The sequence below is a fragment of the Eutrigla gurnardus genome (genome assembly GCF_963514095.1).
Source record: "Eutrigla gurnardus genome assembly, chromosome: 3".
Classification (NCBI taxonomy): Eukaryota; Metazoa; Chordata; class Actinopteri; order Perciformes; family Triglidae; genus Eutrigla; species Eutrigla gurnardus.
In genome coordinates, this window is record NC_139917.1 from 512,063 (window position 1) to 525,419 (window position 13,357).

General features: G+C 43.5%; 1 protein-coding gene across 2 annotated transcripts in view; it reads right to left on the reverse strand.

The window, feature by feature from the left end:
• Window positions 1-1,401: 1,401 nt before the first annotated feature.
• patl1 (PAT1 homolog 1, processing body mRNA decay factor) overlaps window positions 1,402-13,357 on the reverse strand; it is a 46,520-nt gene continuing 34,564 nt past the window's right edge. For both annotated transcript variants that reach the window (XM_084004965.1, XM_084004964.1), the window contains exons 17-20: window positions 3,232-3,357; window positions 2,527-2,618; window positions 2,221-2,370; window positions 1,402-1,816 (exon numbers count right to left, since the gene is read on the reverse strand). In XM_084004965.1, the coding sequence (XP_083861091.1) occupies window positions 1,795-1,816; window positions 2,221-2,370; window positions 2,527-2,618; window positions 3,232-3,357 (390 nt within the window). In that variant the 3' untranslated portion in view covers window positions 1,402-1,794. The remainder of the gene's footprint in view (window positions 1,817-2,220; window positions 2,371-2,526; window positions 2,619-3,231; window positions 3,358-13,357) is intronic.

Below are 13,357 nucleotides of genomic sequence, written 5' to 3' on the forward strand. Positions count from 1 at the left end.
ATTTGCTACCAACCTGACATTACCTTATCAGTAGTACAACAACGACATGACAGTCCACTGTCCCCTGCTGGATCCATCACACCACCAGTTAGTCTGCAGCAATTTTGTGTCTCATTTGTTATTTTTAATTAATTATTAATTAATTATTATTTCAAGGAGCTTTATTTATCATGTGCACAGATGAGATGCAACGTAATACAGGATAACAAAAACAATTCCTAACAAATCAGTATTATAGATCGACCATGGGCCGCCCTGTGCTCGAAATATCGGCATTGGCCATTGAAAAATCCACATCGGTCGACCATTAAACTGTATGCAGTCCATTTGCATTGTGGGTAATGCCGGTGGCAGGTTTTGAAGAGAAAGACAAGGCTGTATTTGAAACTGCATACTACCGTACTGCCTACTACATACTGCGTTAGTATATACTGTATACTGCGTACTGAATGTGGGATTCAGTATGCTACTTCAGCAGACCGACGCCGTTCACACCGCAATATGCAGTATGCAAGTTTCCCAGAATGCATTTCGTGGCGACCGGCAGCGGTAGTTGTAAAACAGGCGCAAAGCTGTTTTATTTCCCGCTGTAGCGCTGTTATTATTAATATTTTTTCATGCGAGAAAGTAACCGTTTAGATCCCCAATGTGCGGTCAGTTTACCCAAATGACGGCTGTTTAGTAATTTGCCTCGATGTTTTCGGAGAAGTGAAGCTCCGGAAGGAGCGGGTCGTCTCAGAGGCAGCAGCCCGTCTCCAGAGGTGTTCCGCCGGCCAACATGCGGAGACAGCAAGCCAGTTATCTTAACCGCTGTTTGTAGTGGACAGTATACAGTATAGCGCTGTCTCGGGAGCTCTGCATGTACAGAAATCACCAAATATTAATAAAAAAAAGTTTGAATTAACAGAGTACCTTTTTTCATTTCATATGTACAACAGCCTGGTTTTCTATTGTACCTATATAGCTTTCGTCACAATAATCAAGTAGCCTATGCACTGTACTTATGTAAACAAATATAACAAATATAAACGCTGTACTGCTCCGGCATTTGTATTCCCCTGGAAACGCTCTCTTGCTCCGTCATTACTCGATTTATCCAGGCTCCAGCGCATTGCATTGTGGGAAACAGTAGGCAGAGTAGACTGGTCAGATGCATACTGGAAATATTCTCCGAATCAGTACGACATCCGGGAACTTTTCGCATACTGCAGATTTTGCTTTTGTTTGCATACTGCATACTACATTTTGGCCAAATCAGTACGTACTAGCAGTATAGTATGCGGTTTCGTATACAGCCAAATGCTTGGAATAAAAAGACACCTCTGGTTCTGTTGCATGTACTTCATGCTGTTTCACACCATGTTTCATTGTAGCACTGGAGACTGCAGTGAAACACCAGAAATAGAAATACTTTTTAATTTGAAGATTCATCACAGGCATAATCGTAAACAAGATATTTAAAAATGCAGTTTTCATTACAGTCGTCACACCGTCTTTCACTCACTCACTCAGACAAACAGACACTCCAGAGACTAAACAAAGAAAAAGTGACTAGAGATTCTGCAACACACACACACACACACACACACACACACACACACACACACACACACACACACACACACACACACACACACACACACACACACACACACACACACACACACACACACACACACACACACACACACACACACACACACACACACACACACACACACACACACACACAAAGAAAGAAGAAGAAAGGTCTGCATCCGGTGGGGAGGGGTGTGTTCATGTCTGTGGTAACTTCTACCTGGACAAAGCCGAGATCCTGAGGAAGGCAAAGAACAAACTTTTACTTTTTAATCTTCATACTTGGTCGAACATGTTCATTCAAGTGGTGCTTTGCTTTGGCATGATCTGTATCAAAATAAATAAATAAATATCCGAAATAAACACAGACACTTCCAAAATGATGGAGGTCCTATTGTGCTTCTTCCCTTTTCCTTCAGTGTGTTTATAGTTTGTTGATCATGTCAAGTCTTCAGAGAATCAAACCTAAAGGTTAATTAAGATAAAAGTGTGTTTCTTAACTAAATGTAAAGTGATTCCTGTATGTTTTAGTTTGGCAGGAGAATCGTGACATGATATAGTTTTATATCGTCATGCCCAATAATCATGAGTAGTACTAAGCTGTAACACAAGCATGCACCAGAACAGATCCTCTTCACTCACTGTATCTTGTCCTGTAACAGCTCCAGCCTCTGGCGATCAACGTAGCGTGAGAAGAGGGAGAGCAGGTTGGGAGGAGTGAAGAGGGGGGGAGAGAGGGAGGAGGTGGGAATGCTGATCAACTCCCTCGTCACTGAAAACACCAACTCGGTCCTGCATGGAAACGGGTTCATGGTGAACAGCAGAAAGAACAGAGTGAAGAAGAGAAACTGATGGCAGCACTTCATCTCGGGCTACGACGCCATTTTGGTATGCGTCACTATGACAACAGGGGAAAGTAGTTGACCCCTGAGACATAAACAGGCTCACCATCGATTGTCGTCCATGAGTTGACAGTTGGGGTCAGAGCTCTGCATCCTCTCTCCTTCGCTCAGGATCAGATACAGCAGCGTCACACCAAACTGCACAGAAACAAACAGCTGTCACGTCTCTTGATCATCCACACGGTGATTCACACGGGATTCAAGGGTCATTTTCCCCGAGCCACTCAACCCGTTATGGCCTCATTAAAAAACACCCATTTGTCCTCTGGTTATGTTTTAAAATGATGGACCAAATATGAAAGATACAGAAAAAAATATTGTTATTTTATTAACATATTTCCTGCATTTCTCCACCAGCTAAAGTTATGGATGAAGAAACAGCCACCGGCACTAGTCTTGATCACTTAGCTTGAGGTTACGAGGAAAACCAAGTCTGCATCAAGGATGCTTTTTCAGTGATAGAGACACTGAGGATAATTAAAAAAATTAAAATGACAAGTAATAATAGGATTGTTTACAACCTTATCCAACAAAATGACAACGAGAAGGTCTGAAACAACCACTGGCAGGACCCGTTATCTGCATGCACTAAAACATCAAACATTGAACTACTACTCTGACAGCAGACCGATCCGAGCTCCAACTGCTTCAAGTAGTCAGCTGATTTGATGTGGAAGAACATTGTCTTTGCTCTGACGTTAACGAGTTACTTTGTGTTTGAGATCATTTTGCAGTGAGTGTGTTTGTGTACCTTGTTGTGTAGTACTGAGGCCAGCTGGCCCTCGTTGCCCTGCAGCTCCTGGAGCAGGTCTGTGAGGGCGGAGCTCGACAAAGACTGGATCACTGCAGAAACCGGCTCCACTAACCAGCACATCACCTGAACAAGGGGGGGGCAGCCGCTGGTTAACAAAGTGTTTGGAGCATTTCACACTTCATTGACTAGTGGGTCTATTCCATTGTGCAGAAGACCCGATTTTAATCATGTGATGCTGACTCAGGATTCCCCACAGAGTTTTATAGTGGACGTGGGCCAACTCAACTTGGAACAAAGGCTTTCCCCAGGAGCTGCATTTAATGAGGGCTTGTCCAAACGAAATTGTTTTCAGTGCGTAAACGCAGAAGTCTTGTGCGTTTCGGCCTGCCATCCATACGGATCGAGTTTTTTCGCGGCGTGAAAACGCACTTTTTTGAAACCAGCTCTCAGGGTGTAAAAGAAAAAAACGGCACCCCTCCGTTTCGTTTTCTTTTTCGTGTGGACTGCGAAAACGAATACGCTGACGTCATCGGCCCGCCCCTCGACCCTCGAGCCTGACTTCTTCCCCCGCGACGTCTCGTAACCAGTGTTTGGAATAACGCCGCTATTTTTTCAGTAAGGGGGTAATCCGTTACTGAACGTTAAATGCGGTGCGTTACTATGAATTGAATTTGACGGTTAAAAAAAAAAGTCAGGATCGTGTTCTGCTTGCGCGCCGCTCGTGCCTGGTCTCGGCAGCCTGTTGTCCGTGGAGAAACGTGCAAACTTGCTGCGAGCTGGAGCCGGAGTTGGGGCTGCTGCTGGTCTGAGCGGCGCGCGAGGGCCACGCGGGCCCCGGTGTCCCACCGTTCTGGTGTTGGACGGGAATCCGGTGCAGCTGTGAAGCACGGATGGTGAAGATGATGATGATGATGAACGGCCCGGCGGCTCGTGGAGGCGCCGTCATTATGTCTACTGCTGTGCGCTCTAACCCTGTTTTGTGATATATGACAGACACAGCGTCTCCCACTGTATAATTTCTCCTCAAGTTTGAATTATTCCCGCATGCGAGGTGCGGAGAATGCGATCTCAATTATTATACACAAGACTACACGCTACGCGACTATAGGAGTAGACTACAAGACTACAGTTTGCCATCTCATTACAAGAAAATTCCAAATTCTTTGACATAAAGCAACTTTTTTTTTTACAGTAACGCAAATAGTTACTTTCCCTGGTAACTAGTTACTTTTATTATAAAGTAATTCAGTTACTAACTCAGTTACTTTTTGGAACAAGTAGTGAGTAACTATAACTAATTACTTTTTTAAAGTAACGTTCCCAACACTGCTCGTAACAACAACAACAACGGCGGCCTCCGTGCTCGTAGCAGATATTCTGCTCGTCTGTACGTCGGCGTATCAGGGCCACTGTATGAAAAAAAAAACGGAGCCGAGAGAGGGGGGCGATATTCCGGGAAAAAAAGTTGCAGATATGCTACTTTATTACGATGCTAACAAACAACCGCTGGCTAACTTCCCATGAATGTAGGCATTTATTTGTCTAATTAATCCATCCCAACGTGTGACAGCGCCTCGTCAAGGTCCTTAGGGTGACGGCTGTTGGTGCGGAGATTAGCCGTAACTCTCACGTGTTGCCATAGCAATGGCAAACATCCGGTCAAACTCCGTCTCTTCTTCTGCGTTTTTGTAGCAGAAACAGCACCGCATAAGGGCCTGGAATATGTACTACAGCACGCTGAATCGTTTTCAGTGGATTCGTCTGGACGCGGATTTTCTTGAAAAGGACGCCAAGGCAAAAAGGAGAAAAAAAGTTTGTTTTGCTTCGTCTGGACGGCCTCTGAATGCGGCTACTGTTAACCTTTGTTAAACACTCTCTAGGGCTGTAACGATACACCAAACTCACGATTCGGTTTGTATCACGATTTTTGACCCACGGTTCGATACAAACCTCGATTTTTTTGTTAGTGGGGGGTGCGAAAAGAAGAGAGATTTTTTTTTTTAAATTAAACATTTTATTTATGTAGCATTTCAATAACTTGGAACACTAGAAGAATAGAACAGTTGAAAACCTTTCTAAAGATTAAGAACAATATTATCGTCTCAAGTATGGTTATAAATATAAAATATAACATACAAAGAAAATACTATAAAAATAGAACATTTTAAAATCTTTATAAACTGGACAGATTTGAACACTTAAAGTGATGGTTCGGAGTGAAATGGAACCTAGGTAATTTCCACCAAGACATCCAGCCAAACACCCCCTCGGAAGCATTTTTAGCGATGGTCAGCAGTGGTCAAGATAGGGCGATCAGCCGAACGGCTTCGTAATAGCGCGATGGAACATACAGTATATCTCGTAAATTTCCCCACTAATAATGCATGGAATGTTACCAAACTTCTGCAGTAGTACACATAGGGTCTGTACTCACAAAACGAGGCATTTTAAAGTTTGTAAGTACATCAGGAGTTTATTTAAAGGAACACTTGCCTGATAGCTTCTACTGCTAAAGCTACGCTGTTTGCGTAGACGGCACGTCGGTGTTTACACAGTTTCTTCTTCGTTGGTGTTCAATGGCAGTCGGCGTATACCCAGCTGTTTCCGTGAACGTATCCGTATACGCCGACTGCCAACGAAGAAGAAGCTGTGTAAACACAGACGTGCCGTCTACGCAAACAGCGTAGCTTTAGCAGTAGAAGCTATCAGGCAAGTGTTCTTTTAAATAAACTCCTGATGTACTTACAAACTTTAAAATGCCTCGTTTTGTGAGTACAGACCCTATGTGTACTACTGCAGAAGTTTGGTAACATTCCATGCATTATTAGTGGGGTTTTACGCGCTATTACGAAGCCGTTCGGCTGATCGCCCTATCTTGACCACTGCTGACCATCGCTAAAAATGCTTCCGAGGGGGTGTTTGGCTGGATGTCTTGGTGGAAATGACCTAGGGTCCATTTCACTCCGAACCATCACTTTAAGATTAAGAACAGTATTATGTCTATATAAGTTCTCAATAACATGAGAAAAAAATCTTGAACCCATCATTTTCCACCACCGAAAAGGGGCGCATGTCCAGAGCCATGAATGTTTCAATTGCCCGTGTAATCTTTTGAGCCCTGATTGACAGGCGCTCTCCTTCAAACAATCACGCGCACAGTTCATGGCTGCACCTGATTGGACGATCGCTTTCACAGCTGTCCTGTCTGCTCCGGAGTTCACGCAGACCAACATGGCGGCTCGTTTGGAAACGTTCTCTTATTTTACGAAAATAGTTCACCGAAAGGTGTTTCTGAAAACATTTTAAGCGAGAAATAAGCGATGCAGTTGCTGAATCTGTCTTTATCTTAGATCGACAACATTCAGTTTAGAAGATTTTCGCGACCGTTCGCGAGCGTTCCCGAGGCAGCGAGTCGAGCCCGGCGCCTCTGATTAGCATAAAGTAGATTCACTTCAACTTCAAGTTATAACAGTTTAGATTTTTGTGGTCGAAGCATGAAATTTGTCCATGTTCAGGATGCCGTCCCGGCCACACCCTTTGACTTATGTAAGACCTTTCGATGATTTTGCATTGTTGAGGCCTCTACAACAGTCTCAGCAAGTTTGGCAGGAATCGGATCAACGGTGTAGGAGGAGTTCGTTAAAATATACTGCATGAAAAAGGCGAAAAATATTTGGTGAGAATTGGATCTACGGTTTAGGAGAAGTGAGCAAAAACGTGTTTTTCACAAAATTCAAAATGGCGGAAAATTTCGGTAGGTGGACTTTAGTAGTCCCTATGGCAGTTTTGTAGAGGACACTGCACATGTGTACCAAATTTTGTGTCAATTGGAGTTACTGTGTGCGTTGTGTGGACGAAACGTCGCTAGGTGGCGCTAGAGAGCAAATTTTTTTTTACAAGACCTCTAAAATGTTGCAATGTTCGCCAGTCCCCATAGGCTCCGAAAATTTTTTCAACTTCTGAATATGATAAGGCCTCCAAAAAGGCCGTCGAACTTGCGAAATAAAAAGAAAAAACATTACAGTTTCAATAGGGCTTCACTGCCCGACGTTGTCGGCGCTCGGGCCCTAATAATCCGTAAGGTTTCAATAGGGCTTCGTAGCCCGACGTTGTCGGCGCTCGGGCCCTAATAAGGCGAAAACCCTATTTGCAACTGTTGACAGACTGACCAACCCCCCAACACAAATACCAGCTAAACTCCATTCCACGCAGAAATGCAATGAGTTTGCATTCTTTTATACTAATAAAATTGAAGGCATCAGATGCGCCATCAATATCTCAAACAAAAAAGTTGGATCACCACCCTGTTCAGGCAAAAGTAACAGCAATGATGGCAAGCTTTAATGCCATAGACTCTAAAACTCTAGTGGAAACGGTGACAAATCTAAAATCATCCACCTGCTGCCTTGATGCTTTACCTACCAACTTTTTTAAGAATGTTTTTGACTGCCTATCAATAGACGTATTGCAAATAGTTAATAACTCCATTCAATCAGGCAATTTCCCAAAGGCCTTCAAAACTGCAGTCTAGGGTTGCACGGTATACCGGTACTAATTTGGTACCGGGGTACTGAGGCATTTAAAACGGTACTATATTGCATTTTGACGAGACCGGTACTTGCAGCGCCGCCGGCAGCGCCCGCAGCAGCGCGGCGAACTCGCCGCGTGACGTCACCGCGTTGTAACTACAGCTGAGAGGACGAGGAGCGGACCTTGGGGAGAAAAAAAGAAAAAAAGAAAAAGCAAGCCGGAGCAACAGCTAGCAAACGAGCGAGCAGCGTGGACAACAAACGAAGCAGGAGGAAAGCTTGGAGAGAGAGAGAGAGAGAGAGAGAGAGAGAGAGAGAGAGAGAGGGAAAGACGAGCACTGAGAGGAGAATGGCTGCTGCACCCGCCACCGCGCCGCAACTTGTGGCGAAACCAGGGGCGCGCAGTGCAATATGGCAGTACTTTGGCCTCGAAACAAATGAGCAAGGCGAGGCAATTAACGCCGATGCACCGCTATGTAAACGGTGTTTGAAAACATGCTTGGCTAAGGGCGGAAACACCTCCAACTTAGCAAAACATCTCAAGGACAAGCACCCAGACCTGCACACTGAAAAAAAAAGCCACATTCAGTGCTAAAAGCAAGCGCCACCCCCCTTCACTCTTAACAAAAGTAGCTCTGGAAGAAAAAAAAAATAGAGCTGCTTTATTTATATCATTATATTTATATTATATTATTATATTTGTTTTCACAGTGATTTTTAAACTTTTTGCCATACATGTACATGCTGTAAAATGCATACATGCATGATCTTTATAAAGTAACAAACTTTTACATATACATTTAGCCATTTAATACGTTATAAAGACTAGTAACATAACATTTAAAGACATTGGTCCTACTTAAGACAGGCTATATCTAATGAAAATATTTTAGGTTGTGTATCTCAACCTAATTAAGGTTTCAGCTTGTATGACAAATGTATCACCTTCATTTTATTTTTCACTGCAGAGGTCTGGTGCTTCTGGTCCGGATAGAGTAACCCCACCCAGTGCCCCCACTCAGAGGCAACCTACTCTTCGGGCTGTTTTTGAGCAGCATACAAAATATGCCAAAGACTCAAAAGATGCTAAAAGGCTGAACAGAGCAGTCGCCGAATACATCTGCATGGACCAAGTGCCAGTTTATACAGTTGAAAAGGCTGGGTTCGGAAACCTCATTCAGCAGCTGGACAAACGATATGACCTCCCCTCAAGGAATTTCTTCATGTACAACGAAATTCCAAAAATATATGAAGAGACAAGGTCAATAATTACTGCACAGCTGGCAGACAACCCATTCTTCTCCTGCATGGCTGTAACTCTGCAGTTCATTACAGCATCCTGGGAAATGCAGTCCTGGTGCATAGGATGCTCTGCTTTGGAGTCTGACCACACAGCAGACACTCTGAAAGAGGTTCTGGAAGATGTCATCATGGACTCCTGGGGCCTTGATATGGCAAAAATGTCTGGAATCACAACAGACAATGCAACAAACAACCGCAAGGCGTTTTCCAACCACCTCTGGATTCCCTGTTTTGGCCACAATTTGCATTTGGCAGTAAAAAAGGCCATAGAAATTGATCGAGTGGCGAGCTGTCTGTCCCGGCTACGTAAGACAGTGTCGGGCTTCTCTAGATCAAATAAAATGTCAAGGCAGCTGAAGGAAAAACAAAAATCTTTAAAGCTACCACAACACAAGCTAATACATGATGAGCCTACACAATGGGGATCCACCTATGATATGGTGGAACGCTTTTGTGAGCAGCAGCAAGCAGTCTCTGCTGTTTTAGCTGATGACAGAAAAAAATGGTTCCTGATGCCGAAAGACACAGACATGACAACTTTGGAAACAGTGAGGGATGTCCTGGCTCCACTCAGTGATTTCACAGATGCCCTTTGTGGAGAGAAAGAAACAACTCTCTCATCAGTCCTGCCACTCCTGTGGAAAATGAAAGCCTGTCTGAAAGATGAGGGAAATGACAGTCCACTGGCACTGGAAATGAAGAAGAAATGTAGAGAAGACTTTGAAAAGAGATATGATGAGCACAATATTAAGATGGCACTGAACATATGCACCTACCTAGACCCCAGATTTAAAAGCACATTTGTTACAATGGAAGAAGAAGTTAAAGAGGAACTGCTCCTAAAACCTCACACAGTTCTGCTTCCAGAGGAGCAGAGAGCAGAGCAACAAGAAGACTCAGGCTCGGAGCACCAACCAGCAGGTGCTGTAGCAAAAAAAAAGAAGAAGTGATCTAAAAAGCCTGCTCTGCACCATCACCTCCAAAAAGAAGGAAGCAGACAGTTCCTTCCAGATTCCTCCACACTGACAACACCTAAAGACAAACTACACCGTGAAATGACTGACTATGAACAGTTAAGAGATGTAAGTGCTGCACAGGACCCCCTAGCCTGGTGGGGTCAACATGAGGCTGATCTTCCCATCCTGGCTCAGTTTGCACGACAATATATGTGCATTCCAGCATCAAGCTGTGCATCAGAACGTGTCTTCAGCACATCTGGAAATATCTGTAGTCCAAGGCGTTCTAGATTGAGTGAGGAACACCTAGAATTTCTTGGCCAAGAATCTCTACAAGACAAAAAGCCTGAGTCAGATTCAATAGATAGTCTACTCCAAAAGAATCTGCCACCCAATAGTCGACAAGAGAGGGAGTAGGGAGAAGGGACATGATGTTGAGAGAAAAATAAGAGATTTTCACTGCATGAAAAGTGGGATTTTCGTCAGTTAGCGGCCCTGTAAATTGCCGTGGAAGTTCAGGTTTACGACTGCAAACGGCAATTTGCAGGAAACACCGAAAACTGACGTAAATTGCCGGGAATTGACGTGGGCCTTGCTTGGCAGTTGTCCCCCCCCTCCCCGTAATCCTAGGGGAGGCTTCAACATGTAAATGAAAATGCTGTGAGCTATACAAATGCAAATCAGGGTAGCAGGGGGAGTTTTACCCCAGGTGACATTTTTCTGAAAGGTGTTAACTTCATTTCATCTTCATTCAAAGATACACAAAACAATTTGCTTCAACAATTACTTTTAATCAGGCTTTGCCACAAAGGTAAAATGTACATTCATGCAAACAACATCACAGTCTCCAAGAGCTCAACCACTGTGCATAGTGGTATGACTACAGTGACCCTTTCTTTGGTCTTGCTTTAATGCACAGTGGATGTGTTAACCACACATCTCCCAGCAATGCGCTCAACAGGCAGAAATGATGCTGGGTATGACGTGTCTGTTCCCTGCAAGCTCCAAACTTCTATTGGCTTTCCATAAAAATGTCTGTCCGGATGGGGATGAAGCCAGGAAACTTGCGCAGTAACATGTTTAAATGCAGTACCTTTTGACACAACATTAACAACTATAAACTGCTTTATAATGGCTGGTCGTAGTTCTGCTAGAGGGTCAAGGATGGGTTCATAGATCATAGATCTCGGCTGTGTTCGAAATGCCATACTAACGTCCTACTCGTACTTAATTGTGAGGTAAATTTGAGTACGTAGTGCGTTCACATACAATAGTATGTGAATTTGTGTACGCGAGAAATGCCCGGATGTATACTGCATTGGCAAGACTTTCTGAGTATACAGCGGACCTTGCTAAATCTACTCAACTTCCCAAAATGCATTGCGGCTCGTCTGACTTCACAAGTTTTGGATAATGGCGGACGACTGCTGTGATTCTGGCGAGGAGCCCGACACAAACCGCGTACACATGTAAGTATACTGTAACATGACTTTCATGTTTCCAGTTGACTTTTAAATCGTATTGATAATGAACGTTACTTTATTGTTGTTGGCATTGTACGTTAACGTTACGAATCGAAGGTCCTGCCAGCTGGCTAGCCTACTGACGGTAATTTACCATAGAGGTTAGCGAGCGCAAGCGAAGAGGAAAATGTGCCGTTTTTACCGACGTTAACTAATAATATAGTGCTTATGTTAAACCGTGGTTATATATTTACTAACGGTGATTAATAACGCCGTGCACCGTTGTCCGTTAAAGGGACGGATGCAGACACCGGGCGCCTCATTCAGTGGGGGGAACGATGAGGAGACGTTCACGTTCACCGGCAGGAGGGATGCTGCTCTGAGAGGCTTCACTTAAGAAAATGTGGTTTAAATGTTATAATTCTTATATCCAGGACTGCTGGAGACTCTCAGGATGATTGCGGTAAGAATATGTTCGGTGACTGCTAGCTAAGCTAAAATTAGCAAAGCAAGCCCAAGCTAAAAGTAGCTTAAAAGCTAATAGTCCAAGCTAAAAGTAGCATAGTAGCCTTGTAAAAGAACAAGAGAGAGGAACCAGTGTAACGTTAAGTTGCTTTGTTAAGTGTATGTTGTTGGTCTTTTACAGGAAGCAGTACGCCGTCTTCACAACTCGGAGACGAATTGTAGGCGCTACGAACCGGAGCAAGGGTACGATTTAAAGAATATGCTTTCATTCTGCTGTATAAGGAAATAGATGCGTTAACAGTAGATACCGATCTTAACTGTTCATTTTGTTTTCACAGACGAACCTCGCCTCATAACGAAGCTGTGACCTCTTACTTGCTCGGAGCTTTGTCCGCAAGTCCGGATTTCTATGACGCTGGTAGTGACGCCATTGTGTGTAAGTAACTTTTACTGTTTTCTTCTTCCTTGTTTTAATTTTACTGTGACTTAAGTTTTCTTATTCATACCACTCATTTAATTGTTTTCCAGCTGCCTGTAAGACATACTATGAAACGGTACGCAGGAGCTTCAGACACACACAGCCTGATCTCGCATCGCAGGCGGAAGCTGTGAAGAGGTCAGCTCGGAGTCGTTCCAGGAGAAAGAGGGTAAGACTTATTAGATTTATTAGATCCGTTTTTGGTCAATGTGACCAAACCTACCTAAACCTATTTTTCAGGTACATTAATAGATGTGTTGTGTCCATGCGCAGTGCATCGCGCAGTACTGATTGTCTTTATTGATTGTTTTACAGCTGCTGGAAGCGAGACGGAGTGTGCTTGCTGGCGATGAGGTGGACCGTTGGAAGTGCGCCACCAGCCCACCACAGACATGATGTCTGATGAGGAGGACGGCGTCGTTGGCGGGGTGTCTGGATGGATTGTGCGACCTCCATCCTCTCGTAGCTAGGAGCTCACCGAGCTCTGTGCGACTCTACATTCGCGATTAGAGAAGACTCCCAAGTACAGGGCCACGCACCGCAGGCGGCTGTAAAATTGACCAAATTCGGACAGAATGTCGCCAGTTCATTTGTTTGTTGTGTGGGCAAATTTGTACAGTTGTGTGTTGTGTTGTCAATAAAGCTCTTTCTTTGAATACTTCCTCCTGGCAATTTTTCCTTTCCTCAATAAATTCATTCATATTTATATTTATAAATATATAAATAAATAAAAATAAATATATGTGTGTATATATATGTATAAATATACATATATATATATATATATATATATATATGTATAAATATATATATGTATAAATATATAAATATATATATATATATATATAGTGATAGATCTGCTAACCAATCACTAGTGATTATTCTTGTTTAAAAGACCCAGTGTGACCAATAGTAACACATCTGCCAACG